The sequence below is a fragment of the Molothrus aeneus genome, chromosome 32, assembly GCF_037042795.1.
Source record: "Molothrus aeneus isolate 106 chromosome 32, BPBGC_Maene_1.0, whole genome shotgun sequence".
NCBI lineage: Eukaryota > Metazoa > Chordata > Aves > Passeriformes > Icteridae > Molothrus > Molothrus aeneus.
Window position 1 is genome coordinate 664610 of NC_089677.1, and position 24055 is coordinate 688664.

The 24055-nt window shown below is 39.6% G+C and overlaps 1 protein-coding gene across 1 annotated transcript in view; it reads left to right on the top strand.

Moving 5' to 3' along the window:
* Positions 1 to 24055, top strand: part of ANO2 (anoctamin 2) — a 148990-nt gene that overhangs the window by 117045 nt on the left and 7890 nt on the right. The window contains exons 16-22 of the mRNA XM_066568424.1: positions 798 to 999; positions 4763 to 4874; positions 6086 to 6143; positions 6994 to 7094; positions 14456 to 14604; positions 22460 to 22612; positions 22719 to 22771. Of these exons, the coding sequence (XP_066424521.1) occupies positions 798 to 999; positions 4763 to 4874; positions 6086 to 6143; positions 6994 to 7094; positions 14456 to 14604; positions 22460 to 22612; positions 22719 to 22771 (828 nt within the window). The remainder of the gene's footprint in view (positions 1 to 797; positions 1000 to 4762; positions 4875 to 6085; positions 6144 to 6993; positions 7095 to 14455; positions 14605 to 22459; positions 22613 to 22718; positions 22772 to 24055) is intronic.

A 24055-nucleotide genomic window follows, 5' to 3' on the forward strand; every position in this document is an offset into this window, starting at 1 on the left:
GATGAAAGATCTTACTTAATTCCTGCTTTTGAACCCAAATTTCACTGCATGAATGATGTGTGTATTATGTGTCCATTAATCAGAATGGACATGCCCATCTGCAGGAATCCATGGAATCAGTATAAAAGAATCACAGATTGGTTTGGGTTGAAAGGGATCTTAAAGGTTATTTAATTCTAACTCCCTACCAGGGGCAGGGATGCCACTCACTGGATCGGGACACTCAGGGCCCCAGCTGCCCTGGCCTTGGTCTCTTCCAGGGATGGGATAGCCACAACTTCTCTGGGCAACCTGTGCCAGGGCCTCTCCACCCTCACAGAAAGAATTTCTTCCTAATATCTAACAAAAAATGTCCTCTTTTGGTTTAAAACCATCCTCTCTTTTCCTACCACTACCTGCCCATGTAAAAAGTCACTTTCCCTCCTTTTTATAAGCCTCCTTTAGATGCTGAAAGGTGGTATAAGATCTCCCTGAAGCCTTCTCTTTTCCAGGCTAGACAACTCTCTCAACTCTCATCCAACTCTCTCAAACTGTCTTCACATGAGACATGCTGTGAAGCATCCAGCCCCCTGATCATCTTGTGTCAGTTGAATTGTTGTGCCAGTTTGGAGTGCTGCATCAATTTCCTTATTTCTTATTTATGCCCCTGTTTGCTGGAGAGTCTTTTATTTCGATCACCTGCATGTTGTCTCGCACTAAGAAACAGCCCTGTGATGCCAATTCATGGAACACACCCAACCTCCCAGCTAAAGCTTCTGTTTCCAGGCTGAACTAATCCATGTGTTAATTGTTTGCAGATCATGCTGGCATTTTCAGCAGTGTTTGGTGTCATCGTGTACCGAATCACGACAGCAGCAGCCTTGTCCTTCAGCACAAACGAGACAACCAGGTCCAATGTTCGAGTGACTGTGACTGCCACTGCTGTCATCATTAACCTTGTGGTAGTCCTCATCCTCGATGAAATTTATGGAGCTGTGGCCAAATGGCTGACAGAAATTGGTAAAACTGCCTCGCCACATTCCTCATTAATCCATGTATTGACATGAGGGGGTGCAAGGAGGGTCCAAGAGGAGTATTTCCTCCTGGGTGGGGCCTGTGAAAACACTCAGGCCTGTGAAGGTATCTCTTCAAGCTAAGAGCTGCAGAAAGTCAGTGGGTTGTTTAAAAAATGTTGATGGCTCTGATAAAGTTACATTGATGTTGTTTCCCTGATGAAAGTTTTAACTATTTCCTTACTGCTCAAATGATTTTTTGGTTCCATTTTGGGGGCATGTCTGGGCTGGACTTTTTATTAATGATTTTTACGCCAGTTAGTGGTTGGACTCTAAAAGTTTATTTTAAACATCAAAATATTGTTGCAAGCCTGGCTATTTATTTCTGTTGAAGAGAAGTCATTCCTTTGACTCCTATAGAGCTTTAGGCCTTAAGTATTGATTTGTTATATACATTAGGTTAAAGATGTTTACTAATAGGGGTTTAGGCTGGGCTTTATTTTATTATATAAATTTGACCAAGGATGTTGACTGATAGCACCTTTACATGAGGTTACTCTTCAGACTTCTGTTTCTTCTCAATTTCTTAAAACACTTTTAAATCCACAAATGAAAACATCTCTTTCAGTCCTATTTTTGGAAGAATATTATAAACTACAGTTTTGCAGCTGTTAGAGGTCCAAGCCTGAATTGTGGAAGTATGATCCTGTTTAGAATAAATTCCTAAAGTATTTGAAAGAAATTAAGACAGAGCAATTAATTTTCCAAATTGTCACTTTAGTGGGTTCATTTGTTTATTTCTGTTTTGCACCAGGCTTTGGGCAGATTGTAACAGGGTTACACAAATGGACTCTGTTCTAGTAGCATAAATGAGCTCAGGCTCACTGTTCAGGCCAAAATTGTACCCAGATTTTCAGCTTTCACATGACAGACTGCTAACTGTGTGTGACCTGATCAATTCTGTTCACTGCACCTGCCCAGGTAAGAAAGGGCACAAATGTTAAGGAATGACACAGCTCTATGGAAAGAGTAGGAAAAGATAAAGATGAGATTTCTCCAGCAGCTTCTAGGCAGGAGCTGGGAAGTGCTAGGCACCACCATGGCCTCTCTTTGGGAAGTGCAGGAGAAAAATCTCTCTGAAATGTGCACCATGCTGAACTTTGAAAGAAACAATAATTTCGTAGTTGCTGATTATTTCCCCCCTGTCACTTTGCATTTAATTCTAATCCTGTCATTATTAGGGCAGCATTCCTAACCAATCATCAGATATTTTGTTTAAGAAGGACCCAGTCAGATTAATCTCTAGTGCTACAAATTACATGAGTTAGAAAGTTCACTCAGGCAGCTTTCTCCAGCGCTAGGCTCAGATGCCAAATGTAAACAAAATGTTTAAAAAAATTACAATTCATGCATGCTGATAAATGTTGCTTAACTTGTGAACTCTCATTACTGAGAAGAGAAAAACATTCTCAATTCTCATTTCACACTGCACTTAATCCACAAGCTGAAGAACATACTTGTTGGGCTGAAGGAGTAGTTCTTGACAGCAAAAGTTTCTATTCCTGGCCCAAGTACACTCGAATCTCTGTTCAGGTAAAAAACTACATCTGTAAGCACAAGAATAGCACTGATAGCAATTGGGTTAATCATAGGATCACAGTCATGCCTCAATACCTCCTCAGTCAGGAGGAAAAGAGTAGGACTTTTGTCGTTATTAATACAGAGAGCTCGTACAGGGTGGAGCAGGACTCCTGTGGGCCCAGTGGAGTGGGGCACTGATGCTCCTTTATCACAGATCAGACCAACCAAAGTGCAGATGGTATCCTGCTATTCCCAGGAAGACCAGATTCTCTTCAGTAATCAGGTGGTGCCAGACAAGATTTACAGTTCACTTGTAACTCAGGACCACACAATGGGTCGGGTTGGGTTGGGTTGGGTTGGGTTGGGTTGGGTTGGAAGGGACCTTGAAGCTCACCTCGTTCCAAGCCCCTGCCATGGGCAGGGACACCTTCCACTAGCCCAGGTTGCTCCCAGCCCCATCCAACCTGCCCTTGGACAGTTCCAGGGATGGAGCAGCCACAGCTGATCTTGGCAACCTGTGCCAGGGCCTCACCAACCTCAACGCTTCCTTGAGGCCAAGGAAGAACCAGTGAAACAGGGACAAAATCAAAACTTGTGTTTGTCCCTTGCAAAGGCAACAGCTCCTTCGGAGAGCTAAGGCCCATTCCACCCTTAGCTCAACTCACCCTTCACCTGCAAAGTTCCAGCTGCCTAATTTTGGCATAACAACCCACCACCGAGTGTTTAATTTTTTTTGGGATGAGGGAGTTTTCTCTGTTACAAATACACCTATTCTGGCTGAATGCATTTCTCATGCAGCACACCCAACGAGCTGGAGGACAAATTCTACACATGCCTCTACAGCTATGGTATAGGATGTCTGAGGGAGCCTCTGGGACCATATATGGTGTGTAAATGTTCATCCAGAGGCTGAGCTCATCCATGGCGGGGGGGGGGGGGTTCTCTGTAAGGCAGAGTTTAGGATTTTTCTCCCTCAAATGAAAAGTTGCACTGCTGTTATTCGATATTCCTGCTGCCCTGATCTTTTCTCTTGCGGATCTATTCAGTGTATGGGATCACCTACAAATTGTTTGAAGGTTTAATTAAGCTTTTTTTATACTTATAGGTGGGTTATGCCGTAGGTTTCATCAGGTTGTGCACTGATCTTTTATGAAAATGTGGTTGAAAGTATCACAAAGTAAGTCAGGCAGTGAGGGCTCATTAGGCTTTTCTTTTCCTTTAGTGCTAAAATAATTATGCAGCTTTTTTAAGAAAAAACACCCCAAAACAACAGCAAAGCAAACAGAACACTCAAACTGTGCCTGAAACAAAACCGTAAAAGTACAGCAGTATTTTTAATGAAGTCCTTAAGCCAGAGCTCTGGATCTCCTTATTATTCCACATTTTCCCTGTGCCACAGAAATTCAGCCAAGAATGATAAATTAAATCATAAAATTATCTTCTCTCACATTAGATACAGCTCAGGATAAGCAGAGAAATGCAAGGGTTTCACCCATATAAAATCTTTAAAAAAGGATTCTACCATCAGTTTGAAAAACCTCTGTCTTATACCTGTCCTTTCTGCTGCCAGAAAATTTCCACAGAAATTGAAAATAAATCTGGGAACAGAGTAATGAATACTGAAAATATTTAAACCAAGAAATATTGAAATACAGAACATATGTAGTGAATTGGTAACAAAAATGTGCCATTATTTTTGCACTTAATTCACTTAATACCTTATTCAAAAAGGTATTTAGTCTTGTATTTAGCATTAAACATTTCAAGTCTCACCAGAGAAAAGAAGGCTTGTGGACTAACTTTCCTAACTGGAAAGTTAAGGATGCTTTTAAGATGTTTTTTTTCTGGTTGAAAGTCTTTGTACTTTGCTTTCAGCATTCCTCAACTGAGAATATGAATGTTTTGTTATTTTAGTTGTGTAACTGTGTAGCAGATATACTCGTGTATGTTAATATCCATATATAGAGCAGAGTAATTTATACTGCTTTTGCTTTGTGGAATTGAATATCTCTGGAAATCAGGTCTCAGTAACAGACCTAGTGGCTTTGGTACAAATTAGAGGTACAAAATAAAAATTAATAGAAGCCCAAAGTTTGAAGTTTGGGGGTTTTTTGTACATGTTTGGGGATTCAGGGAGTTTTATATTACTTACTGATTCCATTCTCTGGTTTGCTTTTTTTTTTCCCCAGAAATACCAAAAACAGAGAAAACTTTTGAGGAAAGACTAATTTTGAAGGCATTCCTACTAAAGTTTGTGAATTCTTATGCATCAATTTTTTATGTTGCCTTTTTTAAAGGAAGGTAGGATAAATATCCTTTACGTATATATATTTCTGTATATGCATTTTTATATAATGTATCTATATTAGTGGATCTGTGTATAAAAATGAGCACAAAGGCCTGGGAGTGGTCATCTTTGCCAGATCTGAAAAAATATCTCTGACAGGTTTATCTAAAGTTAATAATTCATTTTGGTTTTTTAAAAAAGTGTAGTTTTTATAATGAATGGTGGTGCTTACAGGCTTTAACTTTCCACAGTTTAACAAATTTTCCTTGAAGCATCATTTGGCAAAGAATGGTCTTCCTATTTCATTTAAAATTATGGAGCTCTTTTTTCTATTACTTTCACATTATTTTGCATTATTCTCGCGTATCAAATTAAGAAATAACTACAGTCCACTGGCAAATGTAGTGATTGACCAAAAAGCTAATTCAGCTGTCCTGCTAAATAACTGTGACTTCCTATGGGCTCAGAATCCTTTTATTTTGGGACCCAGTCATCCACATGCTTTTGAATGGGAAGCTTAAAATGATTATTTGCTAAAACTTTGGTAAAAAATGTTTAAAACATCCTCTGGATTCTGTTTACTACCATTTTGCTCTTCCTTTTGGGGGCTGTAAAATTTTTTAATCTCTACTCTTCACTAATCCTATCCAGCACCTTTCATTTGAGGATGAATGATGCATTTTGCCAGCAGTTGCAAATATTGTAAGACACCAATGAAAAAAAGTCACCAAATTCTCTCTTTTTTAACCATATTTTTGTGTTGTATGGTTTGAATAAAGTCAATATCATTGTTTCTCCTGGTGTAGCCAGAAAAGTCTTGGTTGTGTACAGATGTATAAATAATTCCATTCAGGGCATTATTCACATGTAAGAGAATGTGACCTAGGATATGTGTCCCCAGATATATTTGCCATCTCTAATCAAGTGAGGTGTTTTTAATTATATTGTTTTATCACTGAAAAATATTTATTAAAATTATTTTATCCGGATGTAGTAGAAAACCATTCATAGAGGCCTATTTCTTTGAAATAATCAAAGCTGAATAGATGCTGAGCCCTTGAAAATTCATGTTTAAGAAGCAACTTCTGAAATATTTTGAATAATGCAAACGAACAATCTTGATTTCAAAATTAACTTATTTTTGTGTTTTTATATTAAATCATAGTGTCAATATTAGCTTCTTTTTCTTTTTTTATTCTAGTTCATATATTATTTTTGTTTTCAGGTTTGTTGGCCGTCCTGGTCATTATGTGTATGTGTTTGAAGGTTACAGGATGGAAGAGGTAAGTACATATGAAATTCAAATTACAAATAAAATCCTTTACACAAAGAAATATGTGTACCATGTTCAGTGGACTACGGACAACAGGGGAAAAATAGAAAACACATGCTAAAACAAGAGGTTAAATCTTCAACTTGAATAAGCAAAACCCAGGGTGTCCATCTAAGGAAACTTTATATTCTTTCTTTCTGCAGTTTTGACTGTTTCATGGTCTTTCTTAGGTGAAGCTTCACCATTTCTGTGCTTTATTACTGGGCACTAAGGCACAAACATTCCATGGTTTGGTTGAGGCCTTCGGGAAGTGTGAATCTGCCTTCCCATTCTGCAGATTGCTGAAAGCTTGGCAAATTCAATAGCTTAAAAACCTGGAGCCATTTTGTGCTAAACTTATAAACATTTTTTTTTTAATCCTCTCATGAAGGGGATTGCTGCGGTATTCCCTTGAAAGCTGAGAGACGTACTCAAGGTTTGACAATAAAGCTGACATAAAAGTCTTTACAAGATTGAAGGTTTTCTTTCCCCCCCAGGAGAGATCAGATTGAAGAGTATCGGTGATCCTGCATTATCGTTATTACATTGATTATATAGTAAATATTTTTAAAGGAAATATAGGAGACCCAGGGCACCATGAGTTGTTTCAGAGCTCTGCGTATTTTCCATAATGAAGTTTAATGAGAGGAGATGAAATACCTTGTCAAACACAGATTTGAAGTAATCAATGAGCTCCGTGATCTCACAAAAAGTGGTGGTAGGGACAGTGGGCACATAGAGACACTGGCAGCTCTCCCAAGTGGATATTTTTGAATTAATTCTCTAAATCCCTTCACACTCTCTGTTTTTTTTAATTGCAGTGTGCTCCAGGAGGGTGTCTGATGGAACTCTGCATTCAGCTGAGCATTATCATGCTTGGAAAGCAACTGATTCAAAACAATCTCTTTGAAATTGGAATCCCGTATGTATCCTGGCCTTTTCCATTATATGTTATTCCTATGGCACAGTAAATCAAAGCCTTGATCCTTATTCAGATAAATGGGACTTTTGCCACTGCCTTCAGTGGGTTCCAATTGAATGTGATGATAAATCACATTTTCGGTTGTGGTGAAATGATCTGGTTGTATTTTATGTTGAATAATTTGCTATATCTGCACTAAATGGCTTAAAGAAAATGATTAAATATATGAAATAATTGATTTAAATTAATTTTAGAAACCAGAGAAAGGTATGATAGATCTCCTGGGAGTTTTCAGAGAAGCTTTCAGGACAGCAGCATTGAATACAAATTAGCACAAAGTGGAGGGGAGATATTGTGGGGGAAAGCAATAGCCCATAAAAAATGTTAAAATCTATTACTTGATCTATGACCATTTTATGGGTTTGGGGATGAAATCCACATGTTTCCAAGGTGCCTTTATGTCATTCTGGGATGATGCAGGAGCAAGCAGAGACACTGACAGCTCAGTGCCTTTCTGCCATGTACTGCTTCAGTGCTCAGTTCCCTGCTCCAAATACAGCAGGAAAAATCACCAGTGCCAAGGGGATCTTCAAGCACTGAGAATCCACTGAGAAAGTCCTGCTCCTGCCTCTTGGGAGGTTTGCTTTGTGGTGGCAGTGGCCTGTGAAATGTTGGAGATGAAGAGTCTGGTTTAGACATCTCAGCTCCACTGAAATGAGGCAGAATCTTCCAACTCTGGTGTCAGCAGCTTTCAGGTCACATGCATAAGGCCATGATGAATGTAACTAGAAATAAAGAGGAGCGATTATTAAAATATATGAAATATATTTCAAATGAGCCCTTTTCCTCCCTTTTCTCAGCAAGAACTTTTTTTTTCTTGCAAGGAATTTAAATAGAGAGAGAGAGAAAATTCCCAAACAAATCAGATGTAGATTATGGACGGCTTCATTATTCTTGTGTCAAAGTTTAATAGGAAGGCCTGTTTTGTGTCTGCATCTCATTGAGTTTACATTTTATTTTGAGAAAAGTGTGGTAAATCATTCTTAAAATATCTGACATGTTGAAGGCTTAAGCTTTCTCAGTGTAAACCTGCTGTAATTTGTTTTTCGTCTTCCAAAACCTTACTGCTACTGGACTTTTTAAATGGGAATTTTATGATGTTACAAATACTGTATTTATTATTTTTGATTCATGAAAGCATGGGTTTATCTAGTCCAAACAGAAAGTCATGTCCAATTATTTTTAATTTCCCTCCCTTTGGTGAAAGAATGTGATAATTTCATCTAATTTTTCTCCCTCAGATCTGCTCCCCCACCCTTCATTTAACAAACTGTTGTGGCCTCAATTTTTAAAATGGTTTAAAAACAATCATCCTTTCATCCTCTCCTTCCTAGATAAATACCTCATTTCAGTCACAGGGCTATCTTGTCATATTGGAATAAACATATCTGCTTTTCTTTGCTTGTCTGCATTCCCAAGAAAATTGTGTGTGTGTCTGTAGGGTTCGGCCCTTCTCCTTGGACCTATTTGCACCAGAAGAATAACTGAGCACGTAATTAAATCAGAGTTAGCCTCCTGTTCCTGAATGGACCACTGTACTGGTTTGGGCTGGTTCCTCAAGGGTACCAGCAGCTGCGTTTTTCATTCCCCCTTGCCTTGTGCCTCTTTGGAGGGACTGAGAGTCGGGGTGAATAACACAGATTCTTCCATTGGCTCCCTGTATTTTCACTGTGGGCAGAGTCCAGGTGCTGCCACCAACCTTCTCCATGTGGAGAGACAGAAGGGGATATAATAAATGGTGATTTGATCCTCAGAATCTGGTGCTGTCCCCTGCACATCTGTAACGTGGAAGCACCTCTCTGCTGAGTTATCTGATGACTCTCATCAAAAAACATTTTCTTCCACACTGAAGTCTTAGGATTTCAAGTTTTTTTTTTTTAGGAAATCTTTTAATTTGATTCACCAAAAAACCCAAGGCGTTTTAGGTGATTTGCAGAAATCACAAATCCCATTTTCTTCTCTTTCTCCTCAAAAACTACTGCTAAGTAGATGATCCAAGCAGCAGTCATCCTTTATGTTCCTAGAACCCCAAACTGGAAAGAATTGGAAAGGATCTTTCCATATCTTCATTCTGCTTTATCCATGGTCAGTACCGGGTGAGCATGGAAAATTCAGATGGCAGCCCTGCATTTTTTGGGTACACATCCTTGCTTTTCCTTCAATGTTTCTGTAGAAACTGCTGCCGCAACTATGATAGATATAATTGCTGATCTCCTGAACCTTGCATGATTTCTTTTTTTAATTTCTGCATCCAGCTATAGCAAAACAGCTAGGTAAATGCAACAAGATTTGAATTATAGAAAACTAAGCCCTCTTGAACTGAAATGTGTGTTCTATGGGGCTGGAATTCACAAGTTTAACAGATGTAAATATGCCAAAGTTCACTCAGATGTATCACATACCATCATTCTTTTACTGTTGCCATAGGAATTGACCCTAAAAGGCTGCAGGGCTTGAAAGCCTTAACCGAGAGTTCTTTTAAGACCCTTTTTATTCAGTTCTGTTTCTTTTCTGAACTTACTGAAAAAACCCCATCCATGTGGTTATTTTATTACTCTCTGGTTTTGACCTTGGTGTTAAACCCTTAGGGTGAAATCCTGGCCCTATTGAAGTGAACAGCAAAACTATTGAATTTAGCGAGGCCATGGTTGTGGCCCTTCTATTCAGCATCGATTTCCATCACTTCCTTCAAAATATACTTAAATATGCTGGATGACAATACCAAGAGTTAATAAAATCCATTTAAATACAACCCTTCATAGCTACTATCTCTTATGTTGTTTTTCACCTTTACTAAATTATTCTTAATTAAAGGTTTGGGTGGGGATTTTTTTCCTTTTTCTTTCTCTTCCTGTTTTTTATTGTAGTTTTCCTCTGATTGAGAAACCAATAAACCCCAAACACAACTGAAACTTGTAGAATCCAGGATATCTGAGTGTGCCAAGGAAGCATGGCTGTACCAAAAATTTGTGTGAGAACAAGAAATTTAGATACTTTTGTTCTTCCCCTGCTTTGTTCTTGTGCTGTGAATGTGAGAAGGTGTTTCTTTATGTGAACTGACTGTAGGAATATGACTGAAGGAGGGCCTGGATCTTCAGTGTTCCTTCCCAAAAGCAGGAAAGAAAATTACAGGCAAGGACACAAGAGTCTGGGTCACTGCTCTTCTTTTTGTCCAGATACAAGTGCTCCAGCTACTCAACATAGGAATCTTTTCTGTTTAGCTTTCTCTCTGCACCTTTTTATATTATCCTACAGATCAAAAAGCATCAGCTGGAAGGAGAGCCTTAAAACCCCACCTGTTATAAATAATCCTTTGTTCCTGGCAGCTGGATTCTAGGGGCTTTCTGTCTTTTCATGTAAAACCTCCACATGCATCTCTGTTCTAGCAAGAATTCATAGAATAATGGAATCACAGAATGGTTTGGTCTGGAAAGGAACCTTAAAGACCTCCCAGTTCCAATCCCCCGCCATAGGCAGGGACATCTCCCACTATCCCAGGTTGCTCAGAGCCTCATCCAATCTGGCCTTGGACAGTTCCAGGGATGGGACAGCCACAGCTTCTCTGAGCAAACTGTGCCAGGGCCTCTCCACCCTCACAGAAAGGAATTTCTTCCCAATATCCCATGTAAACCTGCTCTCTGTCAGTGTGAAGCCATTCTCCCTTTTCCTGCACTCCATCACTTTCAATAGTCTATTTCCATCTTTCCCACAGGTTTCCTTCAGGCATTGGAAGACTCAATTAAGTCCCTTTGGAGCCTTCTTTATTCCAGGCTGAACAATCCCAATTGTACAGCCACTGAAGACACAAACACTTGTGCCAACAAAGTAATTTTCCTGCATCTGTTTTCTTTCAGCCTGCCCTCCAGATGCCCCACTTCTTCAGCCTCTATCTATTCCACTCTCACTCACTCCACAAATTTTTCATTTTTTCCCATTCATCATCATTCTTTCCCCTAGATCCCCCAAATCCAGCTGCTCCTTCTTACTGCATCAATAGAGAAACTGTTGAATCACCTCTCTGATTTTTGAAAAGGAGCCTTCATCTGATCACCATGTGCTTACAGCCCAGCCAGGATCGCTTGGAGCTTGATTTCTCTCTTTTCATCATATTTTTTCTCAAAATCTTGAGTGTAATTGACAGGTAGTGATTTTATGCTCACTTCAGATGCTTGTTAATGTGCATAATGCAGTGCTTATTGGTTATACTGGGAATTACAATCAGCATAATTCAACAATGTTCCCACCTCTTACCTAATACAATAATTTGGTGCCAATCCCCTCTGAGAAGCTGCAGTGTAATTTTTAAATGCTCTAGACACAGCCTGACAAAAACCTGGTAATTTTCTTTCTTTCTCATCCTGCATTGATTCTTCTCACATGCTGTTCAGTTTCCTTAAGGGTGCACCTTGCTTTTTGACATTCCCTGGCAAAACAACCAGAAATAATGGCTATTCTACAGCTCTATAGTTTTCCCTCTTTGCCCAGATCTGTGTGGAATCATGAAACATTGCTGCATGAGCGTCTTCAGCACAAAGCTTCTGGGACACTTATCCTGAATGGGCCAACTTACCACTTCCTCACTGTGGGGGGCTGCCCAGGAGGAAAAAAAAAAAATCAGAAGCTAAAAGAACTCTTTTTCTGTCAATTTTCTTTAAAAACGTTGATCTGGGTAATTAAGAAATGGGCTTCAAACAAAGGCATTTAAAAAGCATACGCAGTTTTAGAATCACAATGATAAATACAGATAAAGGGTTCTGCAAAACTCATTTTCATCGCCCTATTGCTGCCCATTGCTGTATAGCTGGAGAATAACATCCTGCAAATCCCTCTTCTCTGTTCCTTTAACTTTCTGACACATTTCTGCTTGGTTTCAAACTTCACATGCTTGGATATGATACAAAGGTACTTTTTGTTTTTTGTGGAAAATTTGAAATAATTGGTTTGGCTTGCTTTCATTCAGTTGATCTTTCAAAAAAAACCAACAAAAAAACATAAAAAGAAGCATGCAAACACTCTTCAAAGCTGAACTCCAAATGGTTAAAGTTGCTGTTCATCATGCCTGGTTTAGAGATAACCAGATGAAAAATTAAAAATTATTCTGAGCAACTGAGCTCTGGATTTGGTGTATTCCCAAATAAACATTAAAACCAACCACAATTGTTTTATTTACTAGATCCTCGTGGGAGATGTATGTATGTATTAATCTCCAGAACTCGATTCTGTGGTGCTGTAGCTGAAGGATTAGATCACATGTGCACAGATTTCACATCTAAACACACTCAAATTTTATCTCAGCTGCTGCTGTGCTGTGACAACAAGATCATCTTCACTCTCATCCACCCACAGAAGTGTGAGAGACATTTACAGCTTGTATCATTTCATTGGAACAGAAATTAGCATTGTCTGGAATCTATTGTTCACCATCCTCTGAGAGTCCCTCCCATTAGGAAATTAATTGAGATATGTTGGAAGAACATCCTGGGAATTCTTTGATTATTTTAAATCCTGCCCCAGCCTCCTACCCTCTGAATGATACATCACCTCTGTCACCAACAAGTTCCCTTGGCTGCCATAAAGGCAGAGGGGGAGAAAGGGAATCTAGTGTCTTGAAATGGCTGAGTTTCCATGATGTAAGAGGTAAAAGTCTTTGAAAGGATTAATCTAATTCTGTCTGTCTCGTGAAGCATTTTAAATTTACCCCCACCCTTTCATTAAAACTGTGCAATCTGAGTGTCCTGGTTACCAGTAATGCCAAAGCACTGATGATGTTACCATCAGACTTGGGAGCTACATCTTCCTTCTACCTCAAACAAAACCAGGAGTTGTCCTGTTGATTTCTGAAACTTTATGATCCAGGATCTGAGAGGGCTTGATGCAATCTAGACCTGTTTAAAGAGTGTCTTCCAATCCCAAATTCCTCCATACTGGTGATGAAATGGAATGGGTCCTGTAAACACTGGTAGGTGCAGAAATTCCTCAGTCACTGTGGGAACACAGTGATCCCATGGCTCAGTGCAAATTTAGGAATGAAGCAATAAACCCACACAGAAAAGTCTTTATTGTGTTTGCCAGCTTTTGTTCCTCAGCCTTGCCCTGCTACTGAAGCCAGGGTCCAGGAAAGTCGTTCTGCTTTTCTGGAGGTCCAAAGGAAAACCCCTTCTCCCAAATATTCCTGTATCCAGACCACACACCTACAGTTCAAAGACTATCACAAGCTGTGGGGGAAGATTTTGTGGGAGAGCCCTGCTTACACTACTGGCAACACCTCATTGGAATTAGTCTGGATTTCCACTCATGGCACATATGTGAAGAAGTGTAAAATAGTGCCGTATATTTCTGTGGAAGATAAATATCATCTGCAAAAGAAAGATATGCAATAAGTATAAATCTGGCTATTTTATGCTAATTTGACTGTATTTTGCTGCCTTGATTGTGAAGAAATACCTCACTCTACTACTGTGGTTTTCCATGGAAACTTCTCAGTGTATAAAATAGCTTGAAGTTGCTGATGCATGTGTATTTCAAATACCACAGAGGGTGGGGGAACTTTACTCTTCATTTAGAAATCATTCATTTTACTCTAATTTATTTGTCAATGTCATTAAATTTGGATCCCCATTTCAGTGGGACGATGTTTGGTACTGCTTTTTCTACTGTCAGTACATTCTTGCACCCTCTTTTTTGGAAACATCCCATAATCACAGAATGGCCTTGGCTGGAAGGGACCTTGAAGCTCATCCATTTCCAGCTCCCTGCCATGGGCAGGGACATCTTCCCCTATCCCAGCTTGCTCAGAGCCCCATCCAACCTGGCATTGAACACTTCCAGGGATGGGGCAGCTGCAGCTTTTCTGCGCAACCCATGAGCATCTGGCAATTCTTTGACATTAAAATTCTATTATACTGGAAGTTCCCAATTTTTATATTGAGATGAAAGTGTGCCTGTAGTAAAAATGTGGAATGAAACCACTACATATTGCATTTTGTTAAAAGAGAGGTACTCACTATGTTGTTCTTGAGAGTAATAATTACTAATATTATCTAGGTTCCAGGATCTTCAGGAAGACCCCCTTGGAATATGCATCTAGAGAGAAAAATTATTATAAAGTACCGGATTCAACTCCAGTAGCTTGTACCTGTCAATAAACAACATCTGAACTTTCCCAGGGTGGTGTAAACTCCCCCTGTGATGTGCCAAAGTAACACAGGATTAATTTTGTGTTGCTGTGCAAAGACATGGGCCAAATCTTTTAGGGGAAAAAAAAAAACAGATTTAGTTCAATCTGAAATTTTGTTTCTCAGGAAGCTCAAGAAACTCTTTAGGAAGCTGAAGGATGAAAGAACTGAAGTAAAGGAAATTGGCACCGACCAATCCAAGGACCCTCAGCAATGGGATCTCGACTACATCTTGGAACCTTTCACTGGGCTGACTCCAGAATATATGGAAATGAGTAAGTTTTCAGAATTTTCTTTCCCTTTCTGCAATAACCATTGCTTTACATAGGACTGAATGCCAGAAGTGGTCATGAGAGAGGGAGAAAAGTACCCCAGCACTTGTAGCTTGCAGAAATTCCATGTGAGCCAGCAGGGCTATGAGACTACAATAGTGCCAACAGAGAAATAATGATGAATCCAAGTATCTGTTAATACTTCTGATGCCAGATTCCAGTGTTCCCAGCTGAGGAAAGTGCACAGAAACCATTTAGCCAGAGAATCAGCAGCTATGGTTAGGAGAGATCTCTGGAGATCAGCTGGTCCAACCTCTGGCTCAAAGCAGGGTCAGCTAGAGGATGTTGCTCAGAGACTTGTCCACTTGGGTTTTGAGTATTTCCAGAGATGGAGACTCAACAAATTTTCCTGTATTTGATCACCATTACACCAAGGATTTTTTAATGTTTAAGTTGCCCTCCCTACATTTCCATTGGTGCCCTGTGCCTCTTGTCCTTTCACTGGGTGCCCTTGAGAAGGTTTTAGCTCTGTGCTCTCCAACTGGCCACATGGGTAATATCCCCTGAGCCTTTTTTTCCTGTGGTACAGCAATTCCAGTGTTCTCAGCTTCTCCTTGTTCATCTTAATGGCTCTCCAGTGGATTCACTGCAGTGTGTCCATGTTTTTCTTCTACTGGGGAGCACAGGCCTATACCTGCCCCCATGCAGAGGCAGGGAAGGAGAAAGCAGGAATGCTGTGGGTAGGGGAGTAGAAAGGAAAGAAATAATCCAGGCAAACCCAAGCTTTAGTTGACACAAGAATTCAGGGAGAAGCACAATGGACATGGTGTCTAAAACAAGACATCTGGTTAAATATTGAATGTAGCAACTCCTGTTTTAACACAAGTCACTATTCTCAAAATATCCAAAGAGGAACAAATTTGATAGCAAAAAAATTAAATATCATATATGGTTTATCTCTCTATACAGAAACAATATTTGTTTGTTGATATAATTTATAATTGAATTAAAAATGAACACATTAAAATTTATAGAATGGTGAATTTATGTAATTCTATAAATGCCTAAGTGTATACAAGGTATTTTTTTTGCATGATGACAGATTTGAGGATGTCTTATTAATATGTTTAGGATCCCAGCCTTGCCCTCTGTAGTGCCATCAAGAATCCTTCACCTCCCATTATCTCCCTCTCAATTGTTCCAACTCACCTTAGGATCTTGTCTGTGTTGTCACTTCTGTTATCTTATCCTCTTCTGCACTTAATGATACTTTGTTGAAAAATTATCCTTTAGGACAAATTTTTTTCCATGACTTACTTCAGCCCGAGATGATTTTTCTTCCTGTAAACTTTAAGCAAGCCTCTTAACAATTTTTGAAGTTGAACAATGGTAAAAAAAAAAAAATAGACATTTTTTCCTGTAAATTTTTTTTTGTATTTTTGGGCTCAGGAATAACCCAGAAATATCTGTTTTTAACAACCCAAACTTCTTGGTTAGGTCTAAGCTAGGTCTAAGGACAAGGAGGACTAAGGACTTTAGTTACCAGTAACAAATATATGCTGGTGTGATGTTTTTCAGCATTGCTTGGGTTTGCTGTCAGTGGCCTTGATTCTGCTATGTGAAAAGTGATGCTCCAATGCTGTGATCCCCGCCCCAAGCCTGCCAGAGCTTGGACAATGCTCTCAGGAATATGGTGGGATTCCTCTCAGGAATATATGGGGCTGTCCTGTGCAGGGCCAGATGTTGGACTTTGATGGCTCCCTTCCAACTTGGGATATTCTATGATTCTATTCCATGGCTCTGACTTATACTATCAAGGTTTAAGCTACTGATATAAATCACTAGACACTAAGCCTGTCATTTGGATCAGTCCCTTGTTCCAGGTTCATAGACCACAGTGAGCTCCTCAGCCTGCAGCCACTCAGGGGTGATTCAGAGAAAATTAAGAGATTAATTATTGGTCTAAACATTTGTTTACAACAGGAGGATGAGCTTCCCAAGTGGAGAAGCCTCACAGTCTGCCAAGCTGTGCCCTGGCTGTGGGATCTGCAGACAAATGTTCTGCAGATGAAAGCCAAGCTGCACCTCCCCAACCCCATTTGCTGCCCTGGGTCTATGTCCCTGCTCTCAGCTGTCAGATCCACTGCTCAGACCACCCATGCTGGCAGGAAGCACTTGGTGCAGCTCAGCACTGAACCTGTCAGCTGGGATTGTTGTCAAGGGCATCATGCTGCAAGAGGCCGCTCAGCAGATTATCTATTTCTCTAACTTTGAGTTGGGGACAGTGGGAAGGGAAGCAATGCAGAAGGCCAGAGGAAGATTTTTTTTTTTCTCCTGAATTGCTTAAAGAGGCAGGGTTACTGGAATTCAAGAAGAGGCATGATATTAAGGAAAAAAAAGAAATCTGGCTGCTGTTTCAGAGTGTCTTAGTTTTCACACTGATTTATTCAGGCAACCTCCCTCAGGGATCATTGGCAATCTGGAATAAAGCAGCTGAAGGAGGAGTTGCAGATGGGGCTTGCTGCTTTTGGGGTTTCCCCATGCAGATGGTTGTGACTGTGTTCACAGGGGTTCTTGGATGAGGGAAGAGACGAGAATGTTGACTCCATGTTCAGAAGCCTTGATTTATTATTTTATGATATATATATATTACATTATAACTATACTAAAAAGAAAAAGAAGGACAGGTTTTCTCAGAAGCTATCTAAGCTAAGAATAGAAAAGAAAAGAATGAAAACAAAAGGCAGCTCTCTCGGACTCTGTCCGAGATAGCTCCGTCTTGATTGGCCATTAATTATAAACATTCAAGATGGCCCAATCAAAAATCCACCTGTTGCCTTCCACAGCAGCAGATAACCATAACCAACAATCTATTTTACTGATTTCTGTCAAAACCTGGAGTCTGGCCCACTGCCCACATGGCAAATCACACATTCTCTTTGCACTTCATTATGAAACAAATTAATCCCATTAAGGCAGCACTTCTCGGAGGGACACTGCTTGGAGCAGCCTCAGGATGTTTTGCAACATGATGTGCCACCGGTAAAGGAGTTTTTGATGATAACTACCCCACTTAAATTTTGGGATGTCCATTTCCAATTTGCTTTCATTTTTCATTCTTATTTCTTATTCTAACAATCCTGAAGCCTTAGAGAGACTTCCACCTTCTCATTCTCCTACCCCTGCCCTCACTTAAATCATGGTAGGTTCATAGAAATAGCAAGATTTACTGGTTATTTTTTTAACCTCCTCTGTTTTCCCATTTGGAAAAGGTTACTCTGTCTTTGTTTACTGAAACTGCTTTCTCCAAAATATCAGTCACTCAAGTCCATGCCAACAAATTAGATTAGCTGTAAGAAGGAATTTGTTTTACAATGAGGATGGTGAAACACTGGCATGGGTTGCCCAGAGAGGTGGTGCATGGTCCAACCCTGGAAACATTCCAGGTCAGGTTGGATGAAGCTCTGAGCAACAGGATCTAGTTGAAAGTCCCTGCTCATTGCATGAGTTTGGACTAGATGACATTTAAATGTCCCTTCCAGCCCAAGTGATTCTATGGATAAGATTAATTTTTAGGGTAAAAGTCTTTGAATCTGATTTCACCAGCAGACTCTGCTGACCTTTTTTGTTGTGCAGGGTTGGCTGCAATAGCACATCTGCACAAATATTTGACTTGCACCAATGACATTCCTATGACTGTTTTGATATTATTAACTGACGTGTTCCTGCATTTCTTAGTGGAGACACTTAAAATGCTTGAGTGATCAGAAAATCTTGCTCAAGTAATCCTGAAACATAAATTATCGCTTTCAATATGTGTCAAATTTGTCCTTAGCATTTCCTGCTTCCAAAACTGTGCAAAGACTTTTGACCCAGGACAATATACCATACCATGTGCATTCCCAAAGTCAGTAGAATGTACAGCAATTTCCTCTTCCACATGGCAGCAAGTTTGCAATGTGTGCAACTGGCCTGCAATGATAGAAGTTGGCAAGAAATCGATATTTAGAGTAGCAATAAATATTGCTAATGAAAGAAATTTTATTAAATTGGCTCCAAGAGCAAAATGATGCACATGAATGTCTGAAATCTATACCACTCCTGTTTCCTTGAGAAGAAACTGAAATCAGCAGTGATTTTCATACTCCTGTTTCATTTGGTCTTCCCTTCTCTAGCCTAACCCCTCTAGGAGTCCAATCTTCATGTAGCAATTGATTAAAAACATTTTTCCTCAAGGAGAAGTAATAATAAAAGGTTTCATCATCCAACTTCTGTTTAAAAACAATGGCATAAGGAGAAAATGATCAGATTCAATGTCTGTAGCTACTGACTACTATAAGGATTAATCTTAGAGGTTTGGAAGAATTTCCCCTAAAGCAGGAAAAGCCATCAAAAAGGCAATGTGTGAGGCAGAAAAAGAAAAATAATTGCTGAAGAGAAACCTGCATTTTTGTATAATCTCTATAATGATGGTTTTGAAAATACCATTGATGGTTCTGTGTAGGCTTGTTGCATACATTTATTACAGAAGAGTTATAAACTACCCCTTTTCCTTAGTTTTTCAGCCAGGCCTGGCTGTATATTGAAAATTTTCTTTCTAGGATTTGGAAAGCTGCTTAGCACAGAAGTGATTTTTCCACTGTTTATTTCCAGTAACATGTGATCCTATGACAGATATTTTTGATGAAGAAGAGAGGAAAAAAACCCAACAAAATTGTAAATAAATACCTTGTCTTAGGTGAGGCTTTGAGGTAAAAGTGTGGGTTACTCACACTACTGAGCATGCAAATCTTGTAGAAGTAGTGATCCACACCATAAAAGGTTTTGTGCTGGGGAATGATTCTGTATCCCTTACACAAGAACAGCACCCACCACCCTCCAGATCCATAATTTAAAAGCTTTGATCTGTGCTCTTAGTCATAACTTAGAGCCCAGACTTAGAGGAACAGGCTGTGTTGTTGTTGGGCTGGGGTTCTGCTCAGACCCTGCACAGCTTCTGTGAAGAGTGGACTTCTGAGAAGTGACCTGAGACAATTCTTTGGATGCTGTTTGTCCTTCAGAATTTTTGTCTTGGGCCCAGGGCTGGATGAGGTGCTGCACATGTGGCATCAGGTGTTGTGAAACGCAAGGGCTGGCTCTGAGCCCTTGGCCTCTTTCCTGCTCAACTCAGTAAAGGCACCACCAGCATGTGCTCAGAAGGATGAACGCTCTGTCTCAGTGAATGTTGTATTGCACTAAAGAGTTTATTTAGTTGTTGTTTTGCACTGGGTGATTTGAAATTTGCACTGAGTATGTTATGTCATGTGGATTGTTATTTCCCTTCTCCCATCACATGGTCTCTCACTCATCCACCCCTCTGCCCTATACCCCCTGGTGGTTACCCCTCCCCTCGCCCCTCCTCAATGGTATCCCACTGGCTACAGTCCTCTTCCCCCGCCTCCATTCCCTTGGGTATAAAAGTCCCCTGCAAGAAGGAAGCCCCCTCTTTTCTACCTGAGGGGTTGCCAGAGTCTGAGGTGTCCCTTCACCAGCTTACAAACAGGACAATTGTTCCCACATGGAGAAGAGCGTTTCTGTTCTTTTGCTTTCATCCATGTAAGAATGTGTGGGCCAGGGTCCATAGCTAGCCGGAGTGGACTCAAACAACAGCCTGAGAGACACGGATCTTACAAGTGACAGGACATCCAGGGTACTGCTTGGATGCCCCAGGAGAAGATGTTTCCCATGTCCCTGACTTTCCACTATACCCAGCCTTCAATTGCTGTATTTTCCAGCTTGCGCCATGAGCCTGCGCAATGTTCATCTATCATGTCTCCAGGCTGCCCTACCAGGGGGTAGGAAAATGATGAAACAGGATGGATGGCCAGAAGCCCAGTTCCTGGCACAAGTCTCCTTAGCCTTTTTCACTGTACATGGACACATAAAGAACTTCGTATGGAGACCATGTGTCAGAAATGTGAACATAAAAAAGGGTTACTATCGAGTTTTTCTGGCAAAAAAAAGGACACCTTGGTGTCAACTGTACTTGATGGAAGAGTGTAAGTGTCCTAAAAGTATTGTAAATATTTCCACTGTGAAAGACAGACATCCACAGAACTCCAGGATGCTGAGATGAGATTCCTTCTGGGATCCGGATAGAGATTCTTCTCTTTGTAATTTATTCAGGTTTGTTTCTAGAAACACTGATCACACTCTACAAATATCTGTGAAATGCTTAGGCTGTTCAAAGACTCGTCCATTTAATAATTGTTTGCTAGTTTGTTGCACACCGCCATCTAAATTCTGGGTTTGGCTTTGGAATTGCTTTTCCTGCCTGCTTTTTGCATAATTTGCACTTGCATGAGAAGGAGTTGAGAAGGTTGAAGAGGTTTCAAGATGGCTACACAAACACTTCTGGCACAGAGTTTTTTATGAAGACACATTTACACAATTATCCAAAAGTCCTTTGCATACCTTGAATATTTTTTCATGAACTTGAAAAAAAATTAAACTGCATTTTCCCAGACAATGAATGAAGGGGCCACAAACAACATCAAAGCAAATGCGTGTGTGGTTTATTCTTAAAGCATTGCAAATACTTCTTTTTGGTTTTTTTTCTTATTTTATTTTTTTACAGAATCCTCCCAGCTGTATTCCTGCTAAATTCACTTAGAACCAAATAAGGCATATTTTGGGGCTAAGCAATTTTCTAAGCATTTCACAGTTTTTGAGGACATTACTTTAACATCTGGCTTTATTTCCTTCTTAATTTCTTTTCCTGACTCTGAACATAAAATAGTCAGGAAAGTACGATTTCAATGGTAGGATGTTTCTATGCTTTGAAAAAGCTCCATCTTAGTGTATACACTTAAATTCAGAACAAAACAATAAGAATGAAACTCTAATGGCCATATAACTGATATACAGAGATTTTACTTTCATGTGCAAATATATTGTTCCTGAGATTAGAGAGGGGAAATATCTGAGGACTTGTACACAAAAAAAAGGTGTACGTGAGAGATGGTCCTGGGGGAAACTGTTTCAAGAGTTAGCTGTAGGTTGTGACAACAATGCTGAAGGAAAATATTTTAAAGTATAATATTGTGCTATGTGCACAGAATATTGTGTTATTTTCTCAGAAAAATGCAATTCCTCCCTCAGTGGAGAGAGAACTTATACAAGGATTTGCCAAAAAAGAAGCCACAGTAAATAGAGCGTTGAAACACACCAATACTTTTTCTATGGTAATATTTTTTTTAGCTGTGAGATGTAGATCACAGCCAGATTTGTTATTTTAATATATATATATTAATATATATTTATATAAAATTCACCTTTGTTTTGCTTTAAAGAGGAGTATTTCTGAACTTGGAGGATATCAGTTGCAGAAGGAGGCATGAAAGTGCTGCACAACACCACTGGCTTCTGCATCCACAGAGACATTTCTGTTCTTGCTTTTCACAGGCTGCCACCAACTTTTTCAAAAGAAGCTGGGAAGAAATAATAGCACCTTGTAGATTTTCTCCTTTTGCTTGATTGTGTATCATTTTCCTTACAGGCGAAAGGACAGGAAAGAAACAGCATGGACTAATCAGTTAATTATGTATAAATGCAGAGAGATAGACTCTGAACCTTTTGTCCTTTATTAAATTTGTTGTTTCCTTTGGTTTGTGCTTGTGCTAGCAGCTTGAAGCTTTATTGGAAACATTCAAAAAGCACAGTGACAAACTTTTGTGTCTTCATAGCCCTACTCTGGGATATTTATTCCTGGGACCAAACTGGGAAGTGGAATTTTATGGGGTTGGTAATGCACAAAGGTCATGAACAATTTGCTCTCTTCAGAAGCTATCAAAAAACATTGGCTTTCTTTTTCCCCCAGTTATCCAGTTTGGCTTTGTCACACTCTTTGTTGCCTCCTTCCCTCTGGCCCCTGTCTTTGCTCTTCTGAACAACATCATCGAGGTTCGTCTTGATGCAAAAAAATTTGTTACTGAGCTGAGGAGGCCAGACACAGTGAGAGAAAAAGATATAGGTGAGTAATGAAAGAGCATTGCAGTGAAGATAAGACCAAAAATACAATTAAACAAATAAGAAAATTTATAATGAGCCCATTAATAAGTTTTTTCTTTCACTTACAGGTATTTGGTATAACATCTTGAGTGGTATTGGAAAGCTTTCAGTGATTATTAATGTAAGTGTTTGGTTCAAGCAGTTTCTAACCATGATCTTGGGAACTTCTACTGTTCCTTCAATGTATTTTAAAATTCTTTATAATTTATTGTTTATAATTGTTCATATTTTATTGTCCCTTCGACATAATTTAAAAGTGGCATCTAATTTTCTCAATTGCTCCAATACAAAAGAATACAGATATATTATGTTTATTATGCCATATGTATTCCCTAAATAAAATTTTCCTCTATATGCTTTAAGATAAAACATCTCATGCCCTAGGACTTTAATCCTAATAGTTTCTAGTGGGTTTTTAGCCTAGGGATCATAATCTTATAGAATCGTTTATGTTGGAAAATACCTTTAAGGGCATGGAATAATACCAGAGATATTAAAGGTATCAAAGCTCTTTAGAAAGGGAGGTGATTTCACTACTGAAGGGAGAACTTGTGGAGAGGTTTTATGCAATTTCTTTAAAAAAATAGCTCCCAGCACAACAGCACAACAGCACTCTAATGCATCCGGAGGGTAGTGTTTCACTTGGATAGAGTTCACATTGTTCACTAATTGCTCTCCAGTTTCCAGGAATTAAGGTAGGAAATTTGTGGAACCCTGCTCATCCCCATAATCTCACTACCAGGCATGGACTTCAGCTGTCCAGCACTGAGCTGTGCTGGAGGAGAAAAACTCTCTTGTTTTTCTCTGAATACACTTTGCACATTTATGATCCTTGATTATTTCCTGTGTTGATCAAACTCTGGAAATGTTTATTTCCTGGGGATTCCAGTAAAGTATGATTAGATACCTTTTCTTGAAAGAAATGTAAATGTGTGCATACCTGTTTGAAAAAGAAATACTGAATGCCCAATTCTGTTTCTCCATCTGGATAATATTGACACAGGAAATTATTATGTAGCAAAATACAGTTTTAAATCATCATAGGATTGTAAAATGGTTGGGGTTGGATGGGACGTTAAAGATCAACTCATTCCAAGGCCCGTGCCATGTGCAGGGACACCTTCCACTATCTCAGGTTACTCCCATCTCCATCCAGCCTGGCCTTGGACACTTCCAGGAATGAGGCAGCCACAGCTGCTCTGGGCAACCTGTGCCAGGGACTCAGCATCCTCACAGGGAAGAATTTCTTCCCGATATCCAATCTAAACCTGCTCTCTGTCAATGTGAAGCCATTACCCCTTGTTGTGTCACTCCAGGCCCCTGTCAAAAGTCCCTCTCCAGGTCTCTTGAAGTCTCTTCAGGCATTGGAAGGGGCTCCTAAGTCTCCTTCTAAATCCTATTTTTT